Raw genomic sequence first — 26613 nt, forward strand, 5'->3', positions numbered from 1 at the left:
CCCTACTGGGGACCAAGCCCACAACTCAGGCACGTGCCCTTGACTGAAATCGAACTCAGGACCCTTCAGTCCTCAGGTCGATGCTCAACCACCAAGCCACACCGGCTAGGGCTACCTGCTAGTCTTAAATATACGTCATGTAGAAAAGATGAGAATGTGTGTGCTAACCATGGCAGGTATTGGGCCTCATTTTCGTTTACTCTAAATTTTTGTCCCTCCTAAACTCATGCCAAAGTCCAGAAGCTGGAGGATGAGAAGGTTTTCAACACTGGAGTGAAAAAAAACAAGTGGATAACTGGACACTCTTCCAATTTGTGTATCAATAGAATTTTGATCAGGACCCAGAATGCAAAAAAAGATTTGCCCTCAGCTGGAAGGATTGCAAGAGACTACCCAAAGTAATAAGAAGAAGGAGTAAGGAGGTGGGCATGGTTGTGATAAGGGTAGCAGATCAGAGAGAAAGAAGAAAGAGTTTGAACTTTACAACTTTATTTTGTTTTTTAAAATATATTTTTATTGATTTCAGAGAGGAAGGGAAAGGGAGAGAGAGAGAAACATCAATGATGAGACAGAATCAGTGATTGACTGCCTCCTGCATGTCCCCCCCCCCACTCCACCCCCACACACACACTGGGCATTGAGTCTGTAATCCCGGCATGTGCCCTTGACCAGAATTGATCCTGGGACCTTTCAGCCTACAGGCTGATGCTCTATCCACTGAGCCAAACTGGTTAGGGCTGAACCATACAATTTTAAAGCATGATGGGGCTTTTAGAATAACTTAATCTGCCCTAGCCAGTTTGGCTCAGTGGATAGAGCATCAGACTGCAGACCAAAGGGTCCCAGGTATGATTCCGGTCAAGGGCATGTACTTTGGTTGCAGGATCCTCCCTGGCCCAGGCCCTGGTTGGGGCTCATGCAGGATACAACCAATTGATGAGTTTCTCTCACATCGATGTTTCTCTCTGTCTTTCCCTCTCTCTTCCACTCTCCTTAAAGATCAATGGAAAAATATCCTTGGGTGAGGATTAACAAAAAAAAAAAGAAGAAGAAAAAGAAAATAATTTAATCCACTTCTGTCTTTTGTAGAGGAAGAATCATTTTAGTGAATTGTCCAGGGTTACTAGGAGATGATAGAGGTAAGAAACGTGCCCAGGCATCTTGACTCTTTGCCCAATATTGTATCCAGTAGACCACACTAGCTCATTATGTTTTTGTCACCATCCTCTGGGTCTCCCATATTCACTCTCACCACCTCATCCTTCCCCTACCTCCAATGGGGATTTCATTTGCTCTCCCTGGAGCCCAATTCTCAGTCAAGGATTCATAATTTAGAAAAGAGGCTGTAAAGGGGAGCCAATTGGCAGGAGAAGACTAGAGATAGGGAAGCACAGAAGCACTGCAGTCTAGAAGGCGAAAGGGGCAGATATGGAAACTAAGGAAAGAGACACTATAAAAACTGCTTCTTTGAGCCCTAGCCAGTTTGTCTCAGTGAATATAGCATCAGCCTGTAGACTAAAGGGTCCCAGGTTCCATTCCAGTCAAGGGCACATGCCCAGGTTGCAGGCTTGATCCCCAGTAGGGAGCGTGCAGGAGGCAGCCCATCCATGATTCTCTCTCATCCTGATGTTCCCGTCTCTCTCCTTCTCCCTTCCTCTCTGAAATCAACAGAAATATATTTTTAAAAGTGCTTCTTTTAGATTAAAAATACCAAGGGCATTTGGGTACATCCTTGTAGGCCAGCTTTCCTATTACAGTGGGAAAGAAAGACAGAAAAAGACACAGAGAGAAATATACTTCATTTCTAGTCACAGAATCCAGTCATTTTCAAATGTCTTTTTTAGTTGAGTGATAGGTGCATGTGTGTATTTTTTCAGAATGTATCTTCAGAACTGTGATCATGGAAGACATATCCACAGCTTAGCAATGCTAAGCAAGTATACCCCAAAGACTTTTCGTTTATCTGTGATCTTGAAATCTAGTTTCATGGCCTACCTAGTGCCACCACGAAAGAAAGCACTAAAGCATTTAAAATTAGTTCAATATTCTTTTATATGTAGAAGAAAATAATGGAGAAGAAAATAATTCTGTTTTTTGTTTGTTTGTTTGTTTGTTTCTTAGTGAATGTGTATCTTTGTTGAAAAAACAAAAACAAAAAATGCTGAATTTTTTTCCACCCACAAACACATGAAAAGAGCAGAAACCAGTTAATCTATGTGATGTATTTGCACACTTTTACAAACAAGACAAATTAAAACAGAAACATATTCAGAATTTAACCTGATTGAATATTTAGTTCAGTCCTGAGCTTTTGATATTTAATAAAATATCAATAAAGTGATAGCAAAAATGATTTTAAATTTATTTGATTTGAATATGACAGAGATTCAGCTAAACATTATTCATGTGGCTAGCAGTATGCTTTTTGTACCTGTAACACTTAGATTCTGATATACAAAATTCTAGTAACATATCGATAATTCAAACTTGAAAATGAAATATTACATTATTTTTATCCTGTGCAGAATATATCCTGTCTTTAAAAAATAGCATTTATAATACTAAAATTCACTTCAGGGTCCAGATTTTTCTCATTTAAAAGTGTTAGCACATACAGACTAAAATGTGTCAACTGTCGAGGAAAGAAAACTTTTGTCTGTAGGCCTGGTGTAAGCTCCTACAAGTCTATATTTATATGGTCAAGTTTATTTATTTATTTTTAAAATATATTTTTATTGATTTCAGACAGGAAGGGAGAGGGAGAGAGAGAGAAGCATTAATGATGAGAGAGAATCATTGATCTGCTGCTCCTGCACACCCACTCATTAGGTACTGAGCCCACAACCCGGGCATGTGCCCTTGACTAGAATTGAACCAGGGACCCTTCAGTCTGCAGGCCGACACTCTTATCTATTGAGCCAAACCAGCTAGGGCCACATGGTTGAATTTAATCAGCTCTGCACTAAGCCTTCAGGACACTATTTTCACTGACAAAGTCCAGGGAATACTGTTTGAGTCCTGACTCTAGGACCCACTTGAGGCTGTTGACAAAACATTACATCATGAGACAGGACAGCACAAAGCTCAAAAATGTAGTCTATGGCCCTGACCGGTTTGCCTCAGTGAATAGACCGTAGGCCTGCAGATTGAAGGGTCCCAGGTTTGATTCAGGTCAAGGGCACATGCCCGGGTTGTGGGCTCAATTCCCAGTGGGGAGCGTGCAGGAGGCAGCTGATCCATGATTCTCTCTCATTATTGATGTTTTTATCTCTCTCTCCCTGTCCCTCCTCTCTGAAATTAATAGAACAATTTATATTTATTTATTTATTTATTTATTTATTTATTTATTTATTTATTTATTTATTTTTAATGCAGTCTATGCACCATCCCTGAACAAGGCTGAGCAGCACTCAGAAACACATCCCCGGAAGAGAATTCTTGGAATAGTCAAACGTGGTCTATCCTCTTTCCTGGCCACATGATGGTGCATGTACCCCACTCTCTGACAGCTCAGGTGCTGAGGTGAAAAGAAGGCCTGGCAGGTTGGAAGGAGCTGCTCACCAGTCCCCATCGATTGCACAGTGCCCACTGTGAACTAGTCCTGCCCTAATAATTTTTTAATATATTTTTTTAAATATATTTTTATTTTTATTTTAATGCGCCCTTGACCGGAAACGAACCCAGGACCTTTAGGTCTGTAGGCCAACGCTCTATCCACTAAGCCAAACCAGCTAGGGCAAATTATACAAGTTTCAGGGGTACAATTCTATAATACATCATCCATATATTATACTGTGTGTTCGTCATCCCAAGTCACCATTTATCCCCCCTTTGCCCTATTCTACTTCCACACCCCTTCCCTCTGGGAATCACCCTACTCTTGTCTGTATCCATGAATTTTTTTGTTTAATCCCTTTACCTTTTTCACCCAGCCACCCCAAACCCCCTCCCCTCTAACAGCTGTCACTCTCCTGCCACGATGTATGGATGGTTTGGGTTCACAATGTTATCAATTGCCTTGAAGAAAATTATGTGTCTCATTAAGGAAAATCTTGAAAAGAACATGTGTTTCTTGAATGTTTACTATGTGCTAGGCACTTAGTATGTATTATTTTTTGGGTCCTCAGAAGAGCCCTATGACATAGGCATAGGCATCCACTCAGAGAGGTTAAGTAACATGTCCAAGATCACACAGCTAGTCATGGAGGAAGCTGGATCCATATTCAGGTATGTCTGACACATAGTCTTGTGATCTTAACCTCCCTACCCAGAGACATCTTAAAAAACATGAGGCACTATTTGGAAGTCCAAAATCTGGAATGCAAAATAAGTAAATAAATAAAATTTAATAATATAAAAATATCTGGAATGCAGCCAGTCAGAGATTTCTAGGACAAGGAAACACATTTTCTGAAGATGTCCTTTCCTATCTCTCCCCTCCTTTGTTTCTGTCACCTGTAGACGCCCCATGGTGCTCCCCTGTCAAGGTGAAGTACGGAGATGTGTACTGCAGGGCCCCTCAAGGAGGATACTACACAACAGCCTTGGGGACCCGGTGTGACATTCGCTGCCAGAAGGGCTATGAGCTGCATGGCTCTTCCCCGCTGATCTGCCAGTCGAACAAACGGTGGTCCCACAAGGTCATCTGTAAGCGTGAGTAACCCAGCCCTGTATTGGGTCCTCAGGGCCTATTGGGGCCAGATTCGTTTGCTCTTACAGGCTGTTTGTTGAACGTTTTGTGGCAGGGAAAATTCAATGTGTCATTCATGCTCCCAATCTTCTTGCAGGGAGCAGACTGAGGCTGACTTTGTCAGGTGCTACCTTGCATGGCTTCCACCCCTACTGTCCTGCCTCCCCCACCCTTCCCTGGTCTCCCCTGGGACCACTTTCTTACTAACTCCCTTACACACAAATTATTGTCTCAGGGTCTGCTTCTAAGGAACCTAACTTAAGAAAATGGCTTAGCTGTGATGCCAACCCAAGCCAGTCTGATACAAAACTTCATGTCTCTTCTGTGTGACCTTCAACCACCCATTGCTTCCATGCATTATAGCTATCATTTATCTACCTATCTATATCTACCTATCTATCATATATATATATATATATATATATATATATATATATATATATATATATCCAGCTTAACTATTTTATCATTTTTTTATTTTCAATTATAGTTGACATACATTATTACATTAGTTCAGGTGTAGACCCCAATTATTAGACATTACATAACTAAGTGATTATCCCAATAAACCTCATACCTATCTGACTCCAAACATAGTTTATAGAATGTTATTGACACCAATTGACACAGACAGTAGGAGGGTGAGGGCCTGTGCTGGGAGTTGGGAGTGGGCGTGGATAGGTCAATGGGGGGAAAAGGAGACATATGTAATACTTTCAGCAAAAAAGAATTTAAAAAGAAAGAAAGGAAAGAGTCTGCATTCACAAACATCTTTCTGTCCTATTCAGGTCTCAGCAGTCTTTGCCTGTAGAACATATTAATATGATTTTAAAAACAAATGCTATTGATTATATTTCCTTATCTGAAATTTTCATCCCCAAGATTATATGAAACTAGAGGCCCGGTGCACGAAATTCGTGCACGGGGGGGGGGGGGCAGTGGGGAGTGTGTCCCTCAGCCTGGCCTGCACCCTCTCCAATCTGGGACCCCTCATGGGATAACCAGCAGTTGGACATCCCTCTCACAATTCAGAACTGCTGGCTCCTAACCACTCACCTGCCTGCCTGATTGCCCCTAACTGCTTCTGCCTACCAGCCTGATTGTCCCTAACTGCTCCCCTGCTGGCTTGATTGCCCCTAACTACCTTTGCCTCGGCCCACACCTGGTACCCAGGATTCCCTCCTCCAGCTGACCACAGGCACCCAGGATCCGGGCTTCTCTCCCTCTGGTCAGCCATAGGCGCCCAGGCTGGCTGCAGCCTTAGGGGATGGTGGACAGGGGGCTTCGCCTGTGCTGCAGCTGCAAGTGCTGGCGCCCAGGACTGCAGGGTGGGCGGATTCTCCATCTACCATGCTGTAGCCAGCTGCAGGTGCTGGCACCTGGACCACAGGGTGAGCGGCTTCTCTGTCTCCCAGGCCACAGCCAGCCACAGGTACTGGTGCCCGGGACTGCAGGGTGGGCGGCTTCTTTGTCTCCCAGGCCACAGCCAGCCGCAGTTACTGGTGCCCAGGACTGCAGGGTGGGTGGCTTCTCTGTCTCCCAGGCCACAGCCAGCCGCAGGTGCTGGTGCCCGGGACTGCAGGGTGGGCGGCTTCTCTGTCTCCCAGGCCACAGCCAGCCACAGGTACTGGGGCCCAGGACCTCAGGGTGGGCGGCTTCTCCATCTCCCGGGCTGCAGCCAGCCACAGGTACTGGTGCCTGGGACTGCAGGGTGGGCAGCTTCTTTGTCTCCCAGGCCACAGCCAGCCGCAGTTACTGGTGCCCAGGTCCGCAGGGTGGGTGGCTTCTCTGTCTCCCAGGCCACAGCCAGCCGCAGGTGCTGGTGCCCGGGACTGCAGGGTGGGCGGCTTCTCTGTCTCCCAGGCCACAGCCAGCCACAGGTACTGGGGCCCAGGACCTCAGGGTGGGCGGCTTCTCCATCTCCCGGGCTGCAGCCAGCCACAGGTACTGGTGCCCAGGACCGCAGGGTGGGCGGCTTCTCCATCTCCTGGGCTGCAGCCAGCCTCAGGTACTGGTGCTGGTTTCTCCATCTCTCCCAGGACGTGGGGCGGGTGGACATGGGGTGGGCAGCTTCTCCAGCTGGCTGTAGCCTGGGATCATAGGGCAAGTGGCTTCTTCATCTCCCAGATCGCATCCACCCTCAGGTACTGGCACCCGGTTTCTTGTCTCCCCCAGGACGTGGGGAGGGCGGCTTCTCCAGCTGGCTGCAGCTTGGGATCATGGGGCAGGCGGCTTCTTCATCTCCCAGGTCGCAGCCAGCCTCAGGCGCTGAGGCCGGGTTTCTCAGTCTCCCCCAGGAGGTGGGGCAGGCGGACCTGAGGTTTCTGCTGCTGGCTGCAGCCTGGGATCACAGGGCAGGCGGCTTCTTCATCTCCCGGGCTGCAGCCAGCCTCAGGCACTGGCACCTGGTTTCTTGTCTCCCCCAGGACGTGGGGTGAACCGCTTCTCCAGCTGGCTGAGGCCTGAGATCACGGGGCAGGCAGCTTCTTGGTCTCCGTGGCTGCAGCCAGCCTCAGGCGCTGGGGCCCAGTTTCTCCGTCTTCCCAGGACGTTGGGCAGGCGGACCTGAGGCTTCTGAGGCTGGCTGCAGCCTGGGATCATGGGGCAGGCGGCTTCTTGGTCTCCGTGGCTGCAGCCAGCCTCAGGCGCTGGGGCCCGGTTTCTCCGTCTCCCCAGGACGTTGGGCAGGCGGACCTGAGGCTTCTGAGGCGGGCTGCAGCTTGGGATCATGGGGCAGGCGGCTTCTTGGTCTCTGTGGCTGCAGCCAGCCTCAGGCGCTGGCGCCTGACTTCTCCAACTCCCAGAGACCTGGAGAGGCTGGGGGGCGGGGCTGCCGCCATGTTTTCAGTTTAATTGCATACTCACTCAGATTGAATGGTGGGCGTGGCTGGGGCGTGGCTGGTGGGCGTGGCTTGTGAGTGTAGCGGAGTGATGATTTGCATACTACTCTATTATTAGATAGATGTTAAAAGGTCTTCTTTAAGAAGAAGATGAAAGATAGTAATGTGAACTATAAAATGGCAATAAATTCATATCTATCAACAATTAAAACTAAAAAGCAAAATAAATAAGCAGAACAGAAATAGGCTCATATATGCAGGGAACTTTTTTCCATGGTTTCCAAATGGGGGGGAGTGGGTGGAGAGGTGGGTGAAAGAGGTGAAGGGATTAATAAGTACAAATTGGTTGTCCATTGTATTTATTTTATTATTTTTAAATATATTTTTATTGATTTCAGAGAGGAAGGGAGATGGAGAGATAGATAGAAACATCCATGATGAGAAAGAATCATGGATCAGCTGCCTCCTGCATGCCCCCCACTGGGGATTGAGCCCCCAACCTGGGCATGTGCCCTGACCAGGAATCAAACAGTGACCTCCTGGTTCATAGGACTAGGCTCAACCACTAAGCCAAACCAGCTAGGGCAGTTGTCCATTGTATTTAAATTAACTCTTCACCCTATGCTCTCAGGGTTTCTGGACTGGGAAATTCTATGGACAAAGACTACGGAATGCTGAATGTCTGCTTTGTTGTGTTTCAGAGAAGCGATGTCCTACACTTGCCATGCCAGTAAATGGAGGGTTCAAGTGCGTAGATGGCGCCTACTTTAACTCTCGGTGTGAGTACTATTGTTCACCAGGATACACATTGAAAGGGGAGCGGACAGTCACGTGTATGGACAACAAGGCCTGGAGTGGTCAACCAGCCTCTTGTGTAGGTAAGAAACTATCACAGTCCTCAGGAGGCATATACTTTGGAAAGAGCAGAGGATGCTTGAAAGGAAGCATCAAAGTCCTGTGAGTAAAGCAGAGCATCCAACTTTGCTTTCAGTAGCTTCCTTCATCCCAAGTTCTCTGGCTCAACCCAAACCAACCCTCAATCTCTATCCTCCATAGCTGATGGCTTTCATCTAACATTTGTCTCATATATATTATTGATTTTTTAGAGAGAGGGAGAGAGATAAACTTCAATGATGAGAGAGAATCATGGATTGACTGTCTCCTGCACATCCCATACTGGGGATCGAGCCCACAACCCGGGCATGTGCCCTTGAATGGAATCAAACCAGGGACCTTTCAGTCCACAGACCGACGCACTAGCAACTGAAACCAGCCCTTCTATGCCTTTGCACATGCTGTTCCCTCTGCCTGAACACCTATCCCTTTTCTTTAATTACCTAGCAAGCTCCCTCTCAGGCTTTCGGGCAACTTCTATCACCCATGAGGTTTTCCCTACCTAGACGGAGGGACAGCCTTCCGATGGTGCTAAGATTGGGGAGAAGAGCTTGTTTAACATTATCCCCATGAACATAAGCCCATCAAAACCTGGAAGCAGAGAAAATAAGTGGGTTCCAGGTGAAGGAAAGCCTTCTTTTTGTCCTCATTGTCATTGTTTCTATTTGGAAAATGTCCTCCCCAGTGTGGGTGGTTGAACACAACCTATGTCCACCATCTTGAAATTCATTCAAAGACCTAAGCTCATTCTGACTATGGAGGATTGACCTGGAAGGGGGGATATTGTTACCAGGAAACCCCTGGTTGGACTCGGTCTGCCTGTCGCTGTGTCCAAAAATGAAGGCAGGGTTGAATCTATAAGGTGTTTATTAAGTAGGCCAGCCAACCAAGAGAACAGGGTGCTTATAAGCATCAAATCCTGCCTTACCTTATGGCAAGGTGAAGGGAACATGGCTATAAAGGGGAGTGGGCTGGGAAATGGAGGTTAGCAAATGGTCAGCTATTGTCAGGAGATGAGATGATGTTGATGAGATGATGTTTTGACTCCTCGTGGGTTGGCCTGACCTTGCTTATCAGTTCTGCTTGCTGGATTCACAGCTGAGTCACCTCCTCCATCACTCTGCACAGGCCTTGAAAAGGAAACTTAAGGAAAACTTAACCTCCTATTCACATATAAGAAGCTTAAACCCCTATTCACATAAGTATATGTGTTCTAAGATTTTAAATAATTTGATTAGTCCGGCTGGCATGGTTCGGTGGTTGAGCATCGACCTGTGAGCCAGGAGGTCATGGTTTGATTCCCAGTCAGGACATATGCCCTAATTTCGGGCTCAATCTCTCAGTGGATGCAGTGTTGGCCTGCGGGCTGATGGGTTCCAGGTTAGATTCTGGTCAAGGGCACATGGCCGGGTTGCAGGCTTGATCCTCAGTGTGTGGCATGCAGGAGGCAGCCGATCCATGATTCTCTCTCGTCATGGGTGTTTCTATCTCTCTCCCTTTCCCTTTCTCTCTGAAATCAATAAAGACATATTTAAAAATAAAATAAAATAATATGATTATTTTTCAGATTAACTCAGGTGCTCTATCTATCAGATTATAGGTCCCTCTATCATTAAGATGGGATGTGTAGGTTGCCATGCTCACCCCTATACTCCACACAGGTATTCTTATAGTTCTTGCTAACTCTGGTCCTCTCTGATATCCAGGGCTGTCCCACTGCTGCCTACATTGTGGTCGGTGATCCCCTCTTACTCTTTTACACTTGTACCATATTCTGGACAGTCAATAGTCACCTTGGTGAGAAAAAAAAAAAAGAATGTGTGTGCAGAGGTTGGAGGAAAATACTAAGTCAGCAGCAGGCAGACACACACAGAAGCACTTGACTTATTAACATAATTTAAAAATCCTTGATTATGTCTTAAAATCCCAGACCACACGAAAACTCCAAATGTGAAGAAATGCTTTCCAGTTTATAAATGAGGAGAATGATAACAATAACAATCCTTTCTCAAGTGGGTAGTTGTGAGAATTCGATGAAATAATGCAGAGATAGAAAGTTAGCATGAGGTGGGCATGGAGGAGGGTCCAGTCAACATTCACCATTATTTTTAGTAATTTATTTCTTGTTATTTCTCTGTTTGAAAAGCCCTGCTTCAGAAAAACTAGGCCAGTTTTGAGGGATCATTGTTAGATAGCCATAAACTGGCTTTGTGAAACTCTGAGACTCATCACCCAGATGACCTAATTTAGAGCTCATAGTGTCAGTATATCTCAATGATACAGAAAACAACCTAGCATATCATCCAGATGTTTAGTGTACATGACACAGAGACTAAGAGAATCTCTTCACTCTAACAATGTTGCTCCAAGAAAAGGTAGTAGGGCAATGTAATTGTACATTGAAATCTATCTCCTCCCCTTCTGCTTTAAATTTTTTTCTATTTAACCGTAGCTGGTTTGGCTCAGTGGATAGAGTGTTGGCCTGGGGACTGAAGGGTCCTGGATTTGATTCCGGTCAAGAGCATGTGCCTGGGTTGTGGGCTCAATCCCTAGTGGGGGGGGGGGTGCATGCAGGAGGCAGCCGATCCATGATTCTCTCTCATTATTGATGTTTCTATATCTCTCTCCCTCTCCCTTCCTCTCTGAAATAAATTATATATATATATTTCTATCAAAAAATATTGAATTTATTAGGGCAACATTTGGTTAATAAAATTATATGGGTTTCAGGGTTGCAATTCTATAATACCTTATCTGTATATTATTGTGTGTTCCCCACCCCAGTTCAGGTCTCCTTCCATCACCATTTATCTCCCCTTTATCCTCTTCTACTTCCCCCCCACCCCTTTTCCCTCTAGCAATCATCATACTGTTGTCTGAGTCTATGAATTTTTTTTGGGGGGGGGTGTTGCTTAATCCCTTCACCTTTTACATCCAGCCCTGCAACACCCCTCTCCTCTGACAGCTGTCAGTTTGTTTTCTGTATCTATGGGTCTGTTTCTATTTTGTTTTAGTTTATTTTGTTCATGAGATTCCACATATAAGGGACATCATATGATATTTGTCTTTCTCTGACTGGCTTATTTCACTTAGCATAATACACTCAAGGTCCCTCCATGCTGTCACAACAGGTAAGATTTCCTTCTTTTTTATGCCCAAGTAGTATTCTGTTGTGTAAATGTACCACAGCTTTTTTTTATCCACTCATCTACTGATGGACACTTGGGCTTTAAATTAAAAAAAAAATAAATATGCTCTCTATTATGAAATTGCTGGTTATATTTGACCAGAAAGTGGAAGATATTATATACTTGTCTTTCTGATTGACCCTAAGCTGTTCCAGGGCTTGTTCCAGGGGTAAGTGCTCCAACTTAGGTTATAATTCACACTGTCACTATGTACATGCATGGCTTTAAATAAATCACTTAATCTCTATGAGCCTCAGCTTATGCATCTGTAAAATGATAACATTGTGTGGCTTCTGTAAGCCTCCATAGCATTTTCTTTTTCTTCTCCTGAGGCAGTGCTATTTCTACCTCATGTCATACTTTATGTGTGCTGACATAATCCCCTTAATAGACTGTAAACTCTTTGAGAATCACATGATTCTCTTGCCTTTGTGCACTTCAACCCCAGGAGTTGGAATGATGCATTGGGTAAGGCAGGCACTTACTAAATATTTGTGGTGTTGAATTCCATTGAAGTGGGTGATAACTAAGGTACCTTTCTATAATGTTCTATGATGCTGTTTTTAAAGCAGGAGAGACTCACTATGGCTGAATGCCTTCTGCCTTTTGCTGGGTTACTGCCATATTGCCAAGTCAGTAGGCAGAATTTAGAAACATGGGAAAGAAGAAGCTATAGCTAATAAATTATGCTATACAACACCTAGCAAGGCCAGTTGAATGCAGGTTTAGCCATGCACATGTGAGTACCCAAACCATCTTAAATCTCAGCAAGAGAGAAGGATCAAGATGAAGGAAGAGAAATACAGAGGGAAGTGAACAAACCCTTCAAAGATGAGGAGTGCCACCCTAGCCAGTTTTGCTCAGTGGATAGAGTGTTGGCCTGTGGAGTGAAGGGTCCCAGATTTTATTCCAATCAAAGGCACATGCCCGGGTTGCTGGCTCAATCCCCAGTGTGGGGTGTGCAGGAGGCAGCCAATCCATGATTCTCTCTCACCATGGATGTGTCTATCTCTCTCTCCCTCTCCCTTCCTCTCTGAAATCAATAAAAATGTATTTAAAAGAACAACAAAACAAAAAATGAGGAGTGCCTAGAGCTTTGGGCATGTCAAATGCTGGGTGTCAAACCCCAAGTGGATGAGATAGTTTCTTGATGATGGTGAGAATACTCTGGTATGTTTTCAGATATGGAACCTCCTAGAATCAAGTGCCCAAGCGTGAAGGAACGTATGGCTGAACCCAATAAGCTGACAGTCCGGGTGTCCTGGGATACACCCGAAGGAAGAGACACAGCAGACGGCATTCTAACTGAGTGAGTGAAACTTGTCAGATGGAATGATGTTACCTCTTTTATATATAAACTAGAGGCCCAATGCATGAAGATTAATGCAAGAATGGGCCTTCCTTCCCCTGGCTGCCGGCAGTGCCTTCCCTTGGGCCGGAGCCGCCTTTCTGCCTTCCCATGCTGCCCAGAGACCTGGAGCGGCTGGGGCAGTGCAGAACGCCTGTGTCATCACCATGGTGACGACGCAAGCGTCCTGCCCCCAGCTGCTAGGTGCCTGTCTATGCAAATTAACCTGCCATCTTTGTTGTGTTAATTTGCATACTCACTCCTAATTGGCTGGTGGGCATCGCGAAGGTACAGTTGATTTGCATCTTTCTCTTTTATTAGTGTAGATAAATATATTTTTATTGATTTCAGAGAGGAAGGGAAGGGTAGAGAGATACAGACACATCCATGATGAGAATCATGAATTAGCTGCCTCCTGCACACCCCACACTGGGGATTGAGCCAACAACCATGGCATGTGCCTTTCACTGGAACTGAACCTGGGACCCTTCAGTCCACAGGCCAACACTCTATCCACTGAGCCAAACAAGCTAGGGCAAAACATTTTATTTTTAATTTATTTTTTAAACTTGTGTCCACATTAAACAGTTACAGAAGAGTCTTCTTTAAAAAAGCATAAGGTTCTCCTGCCTTCTTTTTCACCTCAACCCCATTCTCCAGGTCAATTGCACTTATAATTTAACATACATCTAAAATGCTTTTAAAAAATACATTTCTTTTTAAAAATATATATTTTTATTTATTTCAGAGAGGAAGGGAAGTGGGGGAGAAAGATAGAAACATCAATGATGAGAGAGAATCATTGACTGGCTGCCTCCTGTGTGCCCTGCACTGGGATGGAGCCCACAACCCAGGCATGTGCCCTTGACTGGGAATCAAACCCTGACCTCCTGGTTCATAGGTCGATGCTCAACCACTAAACCATGCTGGCTGGGCCCTCACGCCTTATGCACAGTATTGTTATACAGTCCCCTAATAAGAGGAAGGATTCTTGTGTCAAGCTGTGCAATAAGTGCTTCCTGTGAGTTCCCTGATTTATTCCTCACGACTGTTATTTGTGTGTCACAAAGGAGATATAGTCTCCAAGAGGTTAGCAGCCACTTCTATTTGAAGTACAATTGCTCCCAGGTTTATTTGCAGTTCAGTCATGCTTCCTGGGACCTTAAAGCATCTAAGGCCCAAAGTGATATGTCTCTCATGGTAGGATTTCTGGAACTTTCTCAAGGCCCCTCCCTTCATACCTTGTAAACAGCCATCTTAGACAAGGTTCTAAGGTATAAGGTTCTCCCCAGTGGTAACAATGATACTTTCACATGTCCATTATTAGGAAACATTTTCATCATTATTAAGAACTGTAAAGAGCCCTAGCTGGCTTGGCTCAGTGGATAGAGCACCAGCCTGCAGACTGAAGGATCCTGGGTCCAATTCTGGTCAAGGACACATGCCCAGGTTGCGGGCTCAATCCCAGTAGGGGGCATGCAGGAGGCAACTGATCCACAATTCTCTCTCATCATTGATGTTTCTTTTCTAAAAAATATTTTTTAAAATATATATTTTTTCATTTAGAGTTGAGGTACAGTATAGTTTCAGGTGCACAACCCAGTGATTAGACATTTATATAACTTACAAAATGATCATCCCAATAAATCTAGTACCATCTAACACCATACATTGTTATTCTATCTCTCTCTCCCTCTCTCTTCCTCTCTGAAATCAATAAAAAATATATTTAAAAAATAAAATAAAATATTAAAATAATAATGAAAATAAATGCCAGAGGCTAAGACTAGCAAGGCTGAAAATCAGCATAATATTGCCCGGCTGTTGGCCAAATGGCTCAAGGCAATCTCCTAACCTGATAATCCTTTTACTGTTTACCAAACTTTACCTTTGATATGCCTGTATGCATTCCTAAAGGACAAATGTGTATTCAAGTGAATAAAAGCAGACTGGACCCAGAAGTCAGGGAGCTTCTCCACTAGAGTGAAGTTTCCACCTGGCCCCCCATGCCTTCTAAATTCATATTTTTTTGTCTAGTGTTTTCATTTGTGCATGGCCCCTTCTTCAGATCATGAACCCTTGCTGCAAATGGATGCAGCCATAATAATACATACCCCATAGGGTTGTGGTGACGATGAAATAAACTACTATATGGGAAATGCCTAGAACAATGCCTGACATATATAAGGTTTGTATAACTACAAAGAACAATATTAGTATACTTATCATTAGTAGTATCACCAAGGAATCACCATGAAGTTGAACTTTTGCTACGGAAAGGTCTCTACTGGCCCTGATAGAAAAAGAAAGTTCCAGTTCCTTCTGCAGGCCCATCTAGTGAAGGACTGCTTAGACTATACTCTGACGACTAAGACCCTAGGTTCTCTGCTTCCTCCATCCTCTGTTCTACCATCCAGTGAGAAAATTAAATATAAACTTCCCAGGAATTGGAGAGTTCCATTTTCTTGTCTCAAACAGCTCTTCTAAAACAAAGTAAAGCTTAGAAAATTATATTCTTTTTTGTTGTTGTATCTTGGAGTCTATCTTTAGTCTCATTTTGCACATTATCTTTTTTTTAAATATATTTTTATTGATTTCAGAGAGGAAGGGAGAGGGAGAGAGAGATGGAAACATCCATGATGAGAGAGAATCATGGATTGGCTGCCTCCAGCATGCCCCCTACTGGGGATCAATCCTGCAACTAGGGCATGTGCCCTTGACCAGAATCGAACCCAGGACTCCTCAGTGTGCAGGCTGACACTCTGTCCACTGAGCCAAACCAGCTAGGGCAAAAATTATATTCTTTATTCCATATTTGTTCTAGTTACACTGGCCTAATGGTTGCCCCTCTGTGTCCTGGCATCCTCTGCTGGGTGCTCAACACATGCCTATCATGATTATCTATGATCATTAGGCCCACAATGGCCTAAGAGTTGCTAGGACCACAATGATTGTCTTTGCTCTGTTCTTTTCCCCTCTTTAAGTGTTATTCTCAAAGGCCTCCCCCCAGGCTCAAATTTTCCAGAAGGAGACCATAAGATCCAGTATACTGTTTATGACCGAGCAGAGAACAAGGGCACTTGCAAATTTCGAGTTAAAGTAAGAGGTAAGACTATTGCTTATTGGCTTTCCACCCTCTTTACAAGAACAAAGGGAACCCTCTGTGAGCACCCACTATTATATGGATACTTCCCAGCTTGGATTCACTTTTTTTTTTCTTTTTAAAAAATAATTCTTTATTGTTGAAAGTATTACATATGTCTCCTTTTTTTCCCCATTGACCCCCTCCAGCCCACCTTTTCCTCGTGCCCCAGGCCCTCACCACTCCATTATCTGTGTTCATGGGCCATGCATATATGCATACAAGATCTTTGGTTGATTACCTCCCACCCACCCTCCCCTGTCTTCCCTCTGAGATTCTGCACTCTGTTCCATGCTTCCATGTCTCGGGGTCCACTCAATTCATCCATTTATTTTGTTACTTATATTGGGATTCAATTCTTAATGCCTGAATTTCACAATATAAACCTGGATGAGGTTCAGGGATGGCCACTTACTTAAGGAGTCTGAGAGAGCAATAAGCTAGTCTCACATGAGCCCACCTCTGGCCATCCTAGAAACATATTATTTGATAACCTTTCCATCCCTGGGCTTGGGTGACCAGCTACCGCCTTCAAGTACTTCTAGAATGGAAGTAAGAAGCCCTCTAAATTGGGCCACTGGACCATATTTTTGTTATCCTAAAACCTTGGGTCTACCTGAAAAAAAATCATTTTTCAAGTTTATTTTATGCCTCATGGTTTGGGCAGCTAATTACTAACTGTTTTGTTTTTTTTAATTGGAAAAATATTTATTTAATATTTATTTATTATTTTTTTATTGTTTTCAGAGAGGGAGAGTTAGAAACATCCATGATGAGAGAGAATCATGGATCAGCTGCCTCCTGCATGCCCCGCCCCCCCTACTGGGGATCAAGCCCTCAATCCAGGCATGTGCCCTTGACCAGAATTGAACCCGGGACCCTTCAGTCCATAGGCCAATGCTGTATTCACTGAGCCAAACTGGCTAGGGCTAATTACAAACCATCTTTACTCTGTAATCTTCTGTGTTCAACTTCTTCATATAAAACATAGGGCTAAACTAGTTTATCTCAATGGTCTTTCTGGCATGAACAATAACCATTCCAAGGCCCACCCCCTGGCCAGATAGCCATGCCTGCCCCTCACTCATTTCACACCATGATGTAGAAGCCTGATGACAAAGCTGGGGCATCTGAGATCTCACTTTTCCTGGTTACTCTGTGGAGCCGAGCTCAGCATTGAGACTTACTTGGGCTTGTGTTCCTACAGTCAAACGCTGTGGAAAACTCAACGCCCCCGAGAATGGTTACATGAAGTGCTCCAGCGACGGGGATAATTATGGAGCCACTTGCGAGTTCTCCTGCATTGGCGGCTATGAGCTCCAGGGTAGCCCTGCCCGAGTATGTCAGTCTAACCTGGCTTGGTCTGGCACAGAGCCCACATGTGCAGGTACGTGTGCAGCCCACTCTGTCCCCTGCAGCAGAACCTGGAAACCCCTTGCTTCTGGATTCAAGTATAGGGAGGAAGGGTTTCATTCTACATGCTTGGAAAGGTTCAATGCCATCCCTCTTTTTTTAAATATATTTTTATTGATTTCAGAAAGGAAGGAAGAGAGAGAGAGAAACATCAATGATGAGAGAGAATCATGGATTGGCTGCCTCCAGCATGACTCCCCTACTGGGGATGGAGGTGGATGTTCAACCACTGAGCCACGCCAGTGCCAGCTGGGCAAATGCATTGAATTTATAAAGCATGTGTTACTTTTCATGTTTTCACTGCTATATCTGAGGTAGGTGGGGAAAAATAAATAAACCAGGTTACAGCCCTGGCTGGTTTGGCTCAGTGGCTAGAACACCAACCTGAGGACCAAAGGGGCCTGGATTTTATTCCTGTCAAGGGCACTTACCTTGATTGCAGGCTCCTCCCCCAGCCGAGGCCCTGGTGGGGGTGCATGCAGAAGGCAACCAATCAATGTGTTTCTGTCACATTGATGTTTCTGTCTATTTCCCTCTCTGTTCCACTCTCTCTGAAAATCAATGGAAAAATATTATCGGATGACAATTGAAAAGGAAAGAGAGGAGAGAGAGAGAGAGAGAGAGAGAGAGAGAGAGAGAGAGAAGGAAGGAAAGAAGGAAGAAAGGAAGGGAAGGGAAGGGAAGGGAAGGGAAGGGAAGGGAAGGGAAGGGAAGGGAAAGGAAGTGAAAGGAAGGGAAAGGAAGAAGAAAGAAAGAAAGAAAGAAAGAAAGAAAGAAAGAAAGAAAGAAAGAAAGAAAGAAAGAAAGAAAAAGAAAGAAAGAAAGAAAGAAAGAAAGAAAGAAAGAAAGAAAGAAAGAAAGAAAGAGAGGGAAAGGAAGAAAGAAATGAAGGAAGAAGAAAGAAAGAAAGAAAGAAAGAAAGAAAGAAAGAAGAAAGAAGAAAGAAAGAAAGAGAAAAGAAAGAAAGAAAGAAAGAAAGAAAGAAAGAAAGAAAGAAAGAAAGAAGAAAGAAAGAAAGAAAGAAAGAAAGAAGAAAGAAAGAAAGAAAGAAACTTACCTCTTTCCATGTCCTGAAGTGGGGAGAATAATGACTCTCTCCGGCCCCTTTTCCCCATGTCCACAGATAATCCCCAGAACCTGTGAATAGGTTCCCTGACATGGCCAAAGGGTCATTGCATGAGTCTTGATGTTAAAGATTTTGAGGTGGGCCGAGTATACTGTATCTCCAGGGTGGCCCAATGTCATCACCAGGGTCTTTAGAAGAGGGAGGCAGAATTGCTGTCAGAGCCAGAGAAAATGATGATGGACACAGCCAGGCCCCGGTGGTGCTCAGTGGCTGAGCATCAACCTATGAACCAGGAGGTCACAGCTAGATCCTCAGTTGGGGGGGGCAGTGCTGGAGGCAGCCAATCCATGATACTCTCTCATCATGGATGTTTATGGATGTTTCTATCTCTCTCTCCCTCCCTTCCTCTCTGAAATCAATACAAATATATATTTTAAAAATCTGGGGGTTGTTCTGCCAACACCTTGACTCCAGGCCAGGGAAACCCATTTCACACTTGTGATGGTAAGCATTGTGTGAGAATAAATTGTTGTGTGTTAAGCCACTAAGTTCCTAGTGATTTGTCACAGCAGTAAAAGGAAACTAATATGGCTTAGAGCTCAACCAGGCCCCCAAAGGCAAAAGAATATTACACTTGTAATCTTTTTCAGATAGCCACGTTTTTATTGCCCAGCATCTTACAATTCTACTAGGGCTAATATTTACAAGATTCAAAACAATGTTCTATTCATGGGTCATTTGTGTAACACAACACCAATGAATAGATTTTCACAAGGATTTAATATACACATCCTCTCTAATAAAATGGTAATATGCAAATTAACCATCACTCCGCTACATAAGCCACGCCCACCAGCCAATCAGGGCAAGTATGCAAATTAACCCCAATCCAAGATGGCTACAGCCACAGAGAGCAAGGTTTCCCAGGTAACAGAGCAAGCCAAGCTTTCCATAGCCGTTGCAGGCCTAAGCCTCCACTCAAGCTACAAAGTTTCAATTATAGAAGGTAAACAAATTCAAACAAATGGCGGCAGAATGGAGCTTGAGAGAGCAGGCCAGGGTTGCCACCGGCAACAGGGGAAGCAAAGCTTTCCACACACCCTGGCCGGGCTCACCCGTTTAAGGCTACAAAGTTTCAATTGTAGAAGGTGAATTAACTGCCACAGAAATGGCTGCCGCCCCAGGCTACAAAGTTTCAACTGTAGAAGGAAAATAAATTCCAGATACCAGGGCCTCCCCTTGGGTTGCCAGGAGGCGTGGCCTGCCTGCAAACCACCACAGGCCCCTCGCTCAGGCCGCCCCACACCCCAAGGGAACCCCCACCCTTATCTGTGACACCCTTCAGGGCAAACCAGCTGGCCCCCACCCGTGCACCAGGCCTCTATCCTATCTAATAAAAGAGTAATATACAGATTGATCATCACTGCAACACACAATATAGCTGCCTCCTGTGGTCAAAGATCCTGCCCCCATGTGGACACAAGATGGCCACTACAAGATGGCCAGCAGGAGAGGGCAGTTGGGAGGCACCCGGCCTGCAAGGGAGGGCAGTTGAGAGGGACCAGGCTTGCAAGGGAGGGCAGTTGGAGGTGATCAACCCTGCAGGAGAGGGCAGTTAGGGGTGACCAGGCTGGCAGAGGAGTGAAGTTGGGGGAAAACAGGCTGGCAGGGGAGCAGTTAAGCATCAACCAGGCTGACAGCGGAGTGGTTAGGGGGTGATAGGCTGGCACGCAGAAGTGGTTAGGGGCAATCAGGAAGGCAGGCAGGCAAGCAGTTGGGAGCCAGCAGTCCTGGATTGTGAGAGGGATGTCCGACTGCCCGTTTAGGCCCGATCTGGATCGGGCCTAAACGGGCAGTCGGACATCCCTCCAGGAGTCCCAGATTGGAGAGGGTACAGGCTGGGCTGAGGGACAACCCCCCGCCGTGCACGAATTTCGTGCACCGGGCTTCTAGTGGAATATAAATTGTTAGAGGAATTCACCACTTAAATAAAATTGAGTAATAAGGAATTTAGAATAATAAGGTGTTTCCAAAAAATTTTAAGTCTTAAATAATGACCCAAACACCAACTTTTATTATATTTTAGATCTTACTGTCCAAGTTCTAAGTGTTTAAAATAATTTTTAGTGTTTCCAAAGTTCCTTGTGTTGTGGCAGCAATTCTTCAAATAGCCCAGGAGAACCATCAGTCAGCACTCAGAGGAATCAGGAAAGAAAACCTTTATTATGCAGCACTGCTAGTCCAGGGGATTCTGATCCAAAGCCTGAACTGCCAATGGGGGGATGTTTTTTTGTTTGTTTGTTTGTTTTTGTTTTTTTAATAAATCTTTATTGTTCAGATTATTACAATTGTTTCTCCTTTCCCCGCCCCCATATCTCCCCTCCTCCCAGTTCCCACCCTTCCCTCTGCCCTTACCTCCCCCCCTCGATATCCTTATCCATGGGTGTATGATATTGTCCAGTCTCTTCCTGTACCCCCCACACAGACACCCCCTTCCCCTGAGAATTATCAATCCACTCCTATTCTATGCCCCTGATTCTATTACGTTCATCAGTCTATTCTGCTCTTCAGATTTTTAATTCACTTGACTTTTAGATTCACTTGTTGATAGGTATGTATTTGTTGTTCATAATTTTTGTCTTTACTTTTTTCTTCTTTTTCCTCCTTTTAAATAATACCTTTCAGCATTTCATGTAATACTGGTTTGGTGGTGATGAATTCCTTTAGCTTTTTCTTATCTGTGAAGCTCTTTATCTGCCCTTCAATTCTGAATGATAACTTTGCTGGGTGGAGTAGTCTTGGTTGTAGGTTCTTGCTATTCATCACTTTGAATATTTCTTGCCATTCCCGTCTGGCCTGCATAGTTTCTGTTGAGAAATCAGCTGATAATCGTATGGGTGTTCCCTTGTAAGTAACTAACTGTTTTTCTCTTGCTGCTTTCAAGATTCTCTCTTTGTCTTTTGCCCTTGGCATTTTAATTATGATGTGTCTTGGTGTGGTCCTCTTTGGATTCCTTTTGTTTGGGGTTCTGTGCACTTCCTGGACTTGTAAGTCTATTTCTTTCACCAGGTGGGGGAAGTTTTCTGTCATTATTTCTTCAAATAGGTTTTCAGTGTCTTGCTCTCTCTCTTCTTCTGGTACCCCAAAAATTCGGATGCTGGTACGCTTGAAGTTGTCCCAGAGGCTTCTTTCACTATCTTCCACTTTCTGAATTCTCTTCTCTTCTTGCTTTTCTGGAGGCGTATCCTTTGCCTCTTTGTATTCCAAATCTTTGACTTGATTCTTGCGTTCCTCTAGTCTGCTGCTGGGTCTCTGTGTAATATTTTTTATTTCAGTCAGTGTATGTTTCATTTCTAGTTGGACCTTTTTCATATCCTCAAGGGTCTCATTAAATTTATTGGCTTTTTCCATGAAATTCTTGAAAAACCTTATAACTGTGGTTTTGAACTCTATGTCCAGTCATTTGTTCTCCTCCATTTCTTTTGTTTGGGATCTGTTTCCTTGCCTCTTCATTTTCGCTGCTTCCCTGAGTTGGTAGGGTAGCTTTGTGTCCTATTGTGTCCTATTGGTTCAACGGGTCAGCCTCCCAGTTACCTGAGGTGGACGCTCTTGGTGCACCCCTTTTTAGACTGTGTGTACAGCCTTGTTATAGTTAAGTCTTGATTGTTGTTGGTGTCACTGGGAGGAATTGACCTCCAGGCCAATTGGCTGTGAGGACCTGCTGTGTCTATAAAGGAAGAATTGCTGTGCTGGAGACACGTTTATGGGCCAGGACTTGTTGCAGTAGGGCTTTGGTGCTCACTGAGTCTGCCTCTTGAATGTGTCCCTTATGTGAGTGGTTGAAATCTGGTGTCATCTCACACCGACCACTAGATGCCCTCGTTTCTGGATTTCCAATGGGGTGCAGGTCAGCTACTGTCTGAGGCCACTCAGCAGGAGTTACAGCAAAAACTGCAGTTTTCTCCTCTTTGCTTGAGTGGTTTTGGAGCAGTGTGACTGGAGCTGCAGTTTATTTGGTTAAGCTGCCACAGGGCAGGCCATTTATATGCAAAAGCTGCTGTTTGGAGCCTGGGCGGGTTTGTAGAATGTGCGGGGCGGGTCTCAGGGTGGGGCGGGGTCTCAGGGCGTCACTAGGCTAGGGCGTGGCAAACAGCAATGGCTGCTAGTCTGCCTTTTCTGCCTTTCCCGTTTCCAAGTCCCTGCGTCCTGTGCTCCAGCGCAGTAAACACTGATTGCTGGGCGCACCTCTGCAAGAAAGTCACTCTCATTTTCCGACACGATGGCCGAGAGTCCAGCTTCTCCCCGTAGGTGTCTGGGTCCCCCTCTCGTCCCCAGAAACTGGATTTCAGAGTGATCGGGAGCTTATCTCCCTTCGGGTTGGAAAAAAAGCTGCGCGTCCCGTTGCCCGCCACCAGCCCGATTCATGCGCCCCCGTACCTCAGCCCTTCCGCGTTTGTTCTTTCTTTTTCCTTCTTAGTTGTAAATCTACCATTCAGCCAGCTTTCCTGTGGTTCTGGGTGGTAGACGCTTTGTCTTTTAGTTGTATTTTTGAAATTGTTGTGTGCGGCGGCAGTTTAGTTGTTTAACTTTGCTGCCATCTTGGTTTCCCCGGGATGTTTTGATATATATATATATATTCTTAGGGCAGGCCCCTCAGAGTGGGCTTTGTAGCTCTGCCCAAGTCAGTCAGAATGGGGCAGTAAGATTACTGTTTAACTAGATACTGAACTAGGCTGTAAGCCCCCAAAGTTGCCCCTCTCCCCAATTTCCTTCTCACTTGAAATATCACATTTTCTTCATGGCAGAAAATAATTCTCATGTACATTTTGGTAAATTATAACTAGAAATAATTCTAGTATACTCATAAGTCTTGATAAAACAATTTATCTAAATAAGGTAAATAAACTTTATAAAAAACTCAAAAAAAGAGGAAACTAATATACTTCCCCACTCTACCAGTGCTTCTTGAGACCACCTGGTGAATAACTGCTTGCAATGGAATCTTTATCTCAGGGCCCACTTCTTATACATATGGTTCTGCGTGTCATCATAGGCTAGGTGGAGCCAGAACGAATGGACCATTTCTTTTTTTTTTCTTCATTTTTTATTAAGGTATTATATGTGTACATATCTTATCATTGCCCCCCCCCACCCCACTCCCATACATGCCCTCACCCCCCAGAGTTTTGTGTCCATTGGTTATGCTTATATGCTTGCATACAAGTCCTTCGGTTGATCTCTTATCTCCCCCACCTCTCCCTAACCTTCCCGCTGTCATTTGACCTTCTGTTTGATGCTTTAACGAATGGACCATTTCTTTCTTCCTTTCTTCTTAAGTTGTGACAGGCTCAAGGACACTAAGAGATGCTCTGAAAAGGAAATCAAGACCTGGGGTGTGAACACACAATATAATATATAGAAGATGTAGTATAGAATTGTACACCTGAAACCTATATCATGTTATTAACCAATGTCACCCCAGTAAATTTAATAAAAATGTAAAAAAAAAGGAAATCCAGTTGTTTCTCCTGCTTTTTATTTAGGCAGGAGTCTAAATCTAATGAGGTGAAAGCTATTGGGTCTCACCTCTGGATGAGCAATCTGGGGAGTCCTATAAAATTTATTCATTTATTATATTTTTAAATAATTCTTTACTGTTGAAAGTATTACATATGTCCCTTTTTTCCCCTATTGACTCCCTCCAGCCTCTTCCCCTGTTCCCCTCCAGGCCTTCACCACCCCATGGTCTGTGTCTATGGGCCATGAATATATGCATACAAGGATGAGTAGACCATTTCTAACCGATATGGCCTTTTCTAATCACAGCTATGAATATCAATGTGGGTGTCAGAACAGCTGCGGCACTTCTGGATCAGTTTTATGAGAAAAGGAGAATCCTCATTGTGTCTACACCTACAGCCCGAAACCTGCTCTACAGGCTGCAGCTGGGAATGCTACAGGTGAGTTCTTGGGGCAAAGACAAGGAAGGGACCTCTAATAGGAAGGAAGGGCCCAGTTATTTCATGAAAAATAAAGGCCAGCAAGATATTTAACTCTATCAGGAAGAGAAGGAAAGAGCAGGAATTAAAAAAAAAATTGTGCCCCACCTTTATCTATCTATATCTATATCTATCTATCATCTATCTATCTATCTATCTATCTATCTGGCTAAGTGACCAACCGTCCATCCAACTGACGGGCTGGCTGGTACATAAGACACGTACTGGCAATTTAAAAATAAATGTTGGCTCCCACATGCACGATACATATAAAGCTCTCACTGGAGCCAATTGCACACAACCAACTGGCTGGTACATATGATGCGCACTGGCAATTTAATTTTGTATTTTAATTTTATAATACTATATTATATATATACTATTTTGACATGTAATTTTTGCAGTAACATAATTACCACATGAATCTTTCTTCTAATTAATTTCCTTTCAATGTGCACGAATCCGTGCACCAGGCCACTAGTTGAGATATAATTGACATTGTGTAAATTTAAAGTGTACAATGTCTTGATTTGATACATTTGTATATTGCAAATGATTACCACCATAGGATAGCTAACATCTTTATCATGTCACATAACTGCCATTTTTTGTGTGATGGTAAGAATATTTAAGACCTACTCTCTTAGCAACTTTGAAATACATTAAACAGTTCTATTAACTAAAATGACCATGCTGTACATTCAATCCCCAGAAGTTATTCATTTTAAAACTGAAAGTTTATGACCAACATCTCCCCATTTCCCATACCTCTGCCCCTGGTACCCACCATTCCAGTCTCTGTTTCTATGAATTCGCCTTTTATAGGTTCCATATATAAATGAAATCATATAGTAAAAAAAAAAAAAAAAAAAAAGTAAAGGCCAGCTTCAATGCCTAATCCGTTTACCTTGAGCTTCAGGCACTGGTACATTACAGTTATCAATATTCCTTTCTGGTTCTGGAGCATAACCTGATTAACATGGACTCCTCCCCAGCACAAACCCGATCATTTTTTCAATGAATGAAATTAGTTTGTCTTCACTAATGAGCCTCACTGCCATGCTGTCCAGGCCCAGCCAAAAAACAATTGTCTTTGCTGAACCTGTCCAGCATATGCCCAAAAGCTTGGCTCAAGGGATAAGGGGAGTCCAGGAGCCCTCAGGTCCCATATTCTACCCACATCCCCCCCCCCGCCCCCTCCTCACCTTTCACCTGGGAGCTCAGTGGAAATTCAAATTCTCAAGCCCCATTTCAGACCTACTGGATAAGGATCTACATTTTCATTCAATCAGGTGATTCCTAATGTTAGAAATAAGGCAAGCACCCCAAGTCAGGGGTCCTGGTAGAACACAAAACATACCCAGGAACCAGGCAGCAAGGCAAACATCTTTACTTCTACATAGAAGGGTGCACACACATGGTCTAGAAGTGTGTGCATACCGAGCAGGTGGTCTGCTCAGGATTTATAATCCCTGACGCATGTGACCTGTCCCTTGCTTTTGATTGTAGCTCAGGTGCAGTCTTTTGTGATTGGCTAATTCAAAGGGAGGGGTTGGCCTTTGCTGTTTCAAGATGGCGGCTCCCAGGGGAGTTGTAAGCCATGTGGCCAACATGGCGGCTGCCAAGTCACGCAGTCCAAAATGGCGGCTGTCTAAACTGTTCTTTAACAGAAAAGATGATTTGTTTATTCCCACACTAAGCACCTGAAAATTTGAGGAACACTTTTGTAGGAAATGTGCCCTTCCCAGCTGTGCAAACTTTGTAACTACTAAATGAGGCAACCAATGTCTTTAAAAAACAACAACTAGGGCTTGTGCTTAGGGGTGGGAGCGACAGAGGAGAGGTCAATGGGGGGGAAAGGAGACATATGTAATACTTTAAACAATAAAGAATTTAAATTAAAAAAATAATAAAAATAATTTTAAAAACAACTAGAACCCTAGCTGGTTTGGCTCAGTGGATAGAGCGTCAGCCTGTAGACTGAAGAATCCTGGGTTTGATTCCAGTCAAGGGCACATACCTTGGTTGTAGGC

The 26613-nt window shown here is 44.2% G+C and overlaps 1 protein-coding gene across 3 annotated transcripts in view; it reads left to right on the plus strand.

Moving 5' to 3' along the window:
* Positions 1 to 26613, plus strand: part of SRPX (sushi repeat containing protein X-linked) — a 97441-nt gene that overhangs the window by 64269 nt on the left and 6559 nt on the right. For all 3 annotated transcript variants that reach the window (XM_079765824.1, XM_079765823.1, XM_079765825.1), the window contains 6 exons: positions 4462 to 4653; positions 8232 to 8408; positions 12795 to 12921; positions 15945 to 16066; positions 17310 to 17489; positions 24408 to 24541. In XM_079765824.1, the coding sequence (XP_079621950.1) occupies positions 4462 to 4653; positions 8232 to 8408; positions 12795 to 12921; positions 15945 to 16066; positions 17310 to 17489; positions 24408 to 24541 (932 nt within the window). The remainder of the gene's footprint in view (positions 1 to 4461; positions 4654 to 8231; positions 8409 to 12794; positions 12922 to 15944; positions 16067 to 17309; positions 17490 to 24407; positions 24542 to 26613) is intronic.

This window comes from Cnephaeus nilssonii (genome assembly GCF_951640355.1).
Source record: "Cnephaeus nilssonii genome assembly, chromosome: X".
In the NCBI taxonomy this organism is placed as follows: Eukaryota; Metazoa; Chordata; class Mammalia; order Chiroptera; family Vespertilionidae; genus Cnephaeus; species Cnephaeus nilssonii.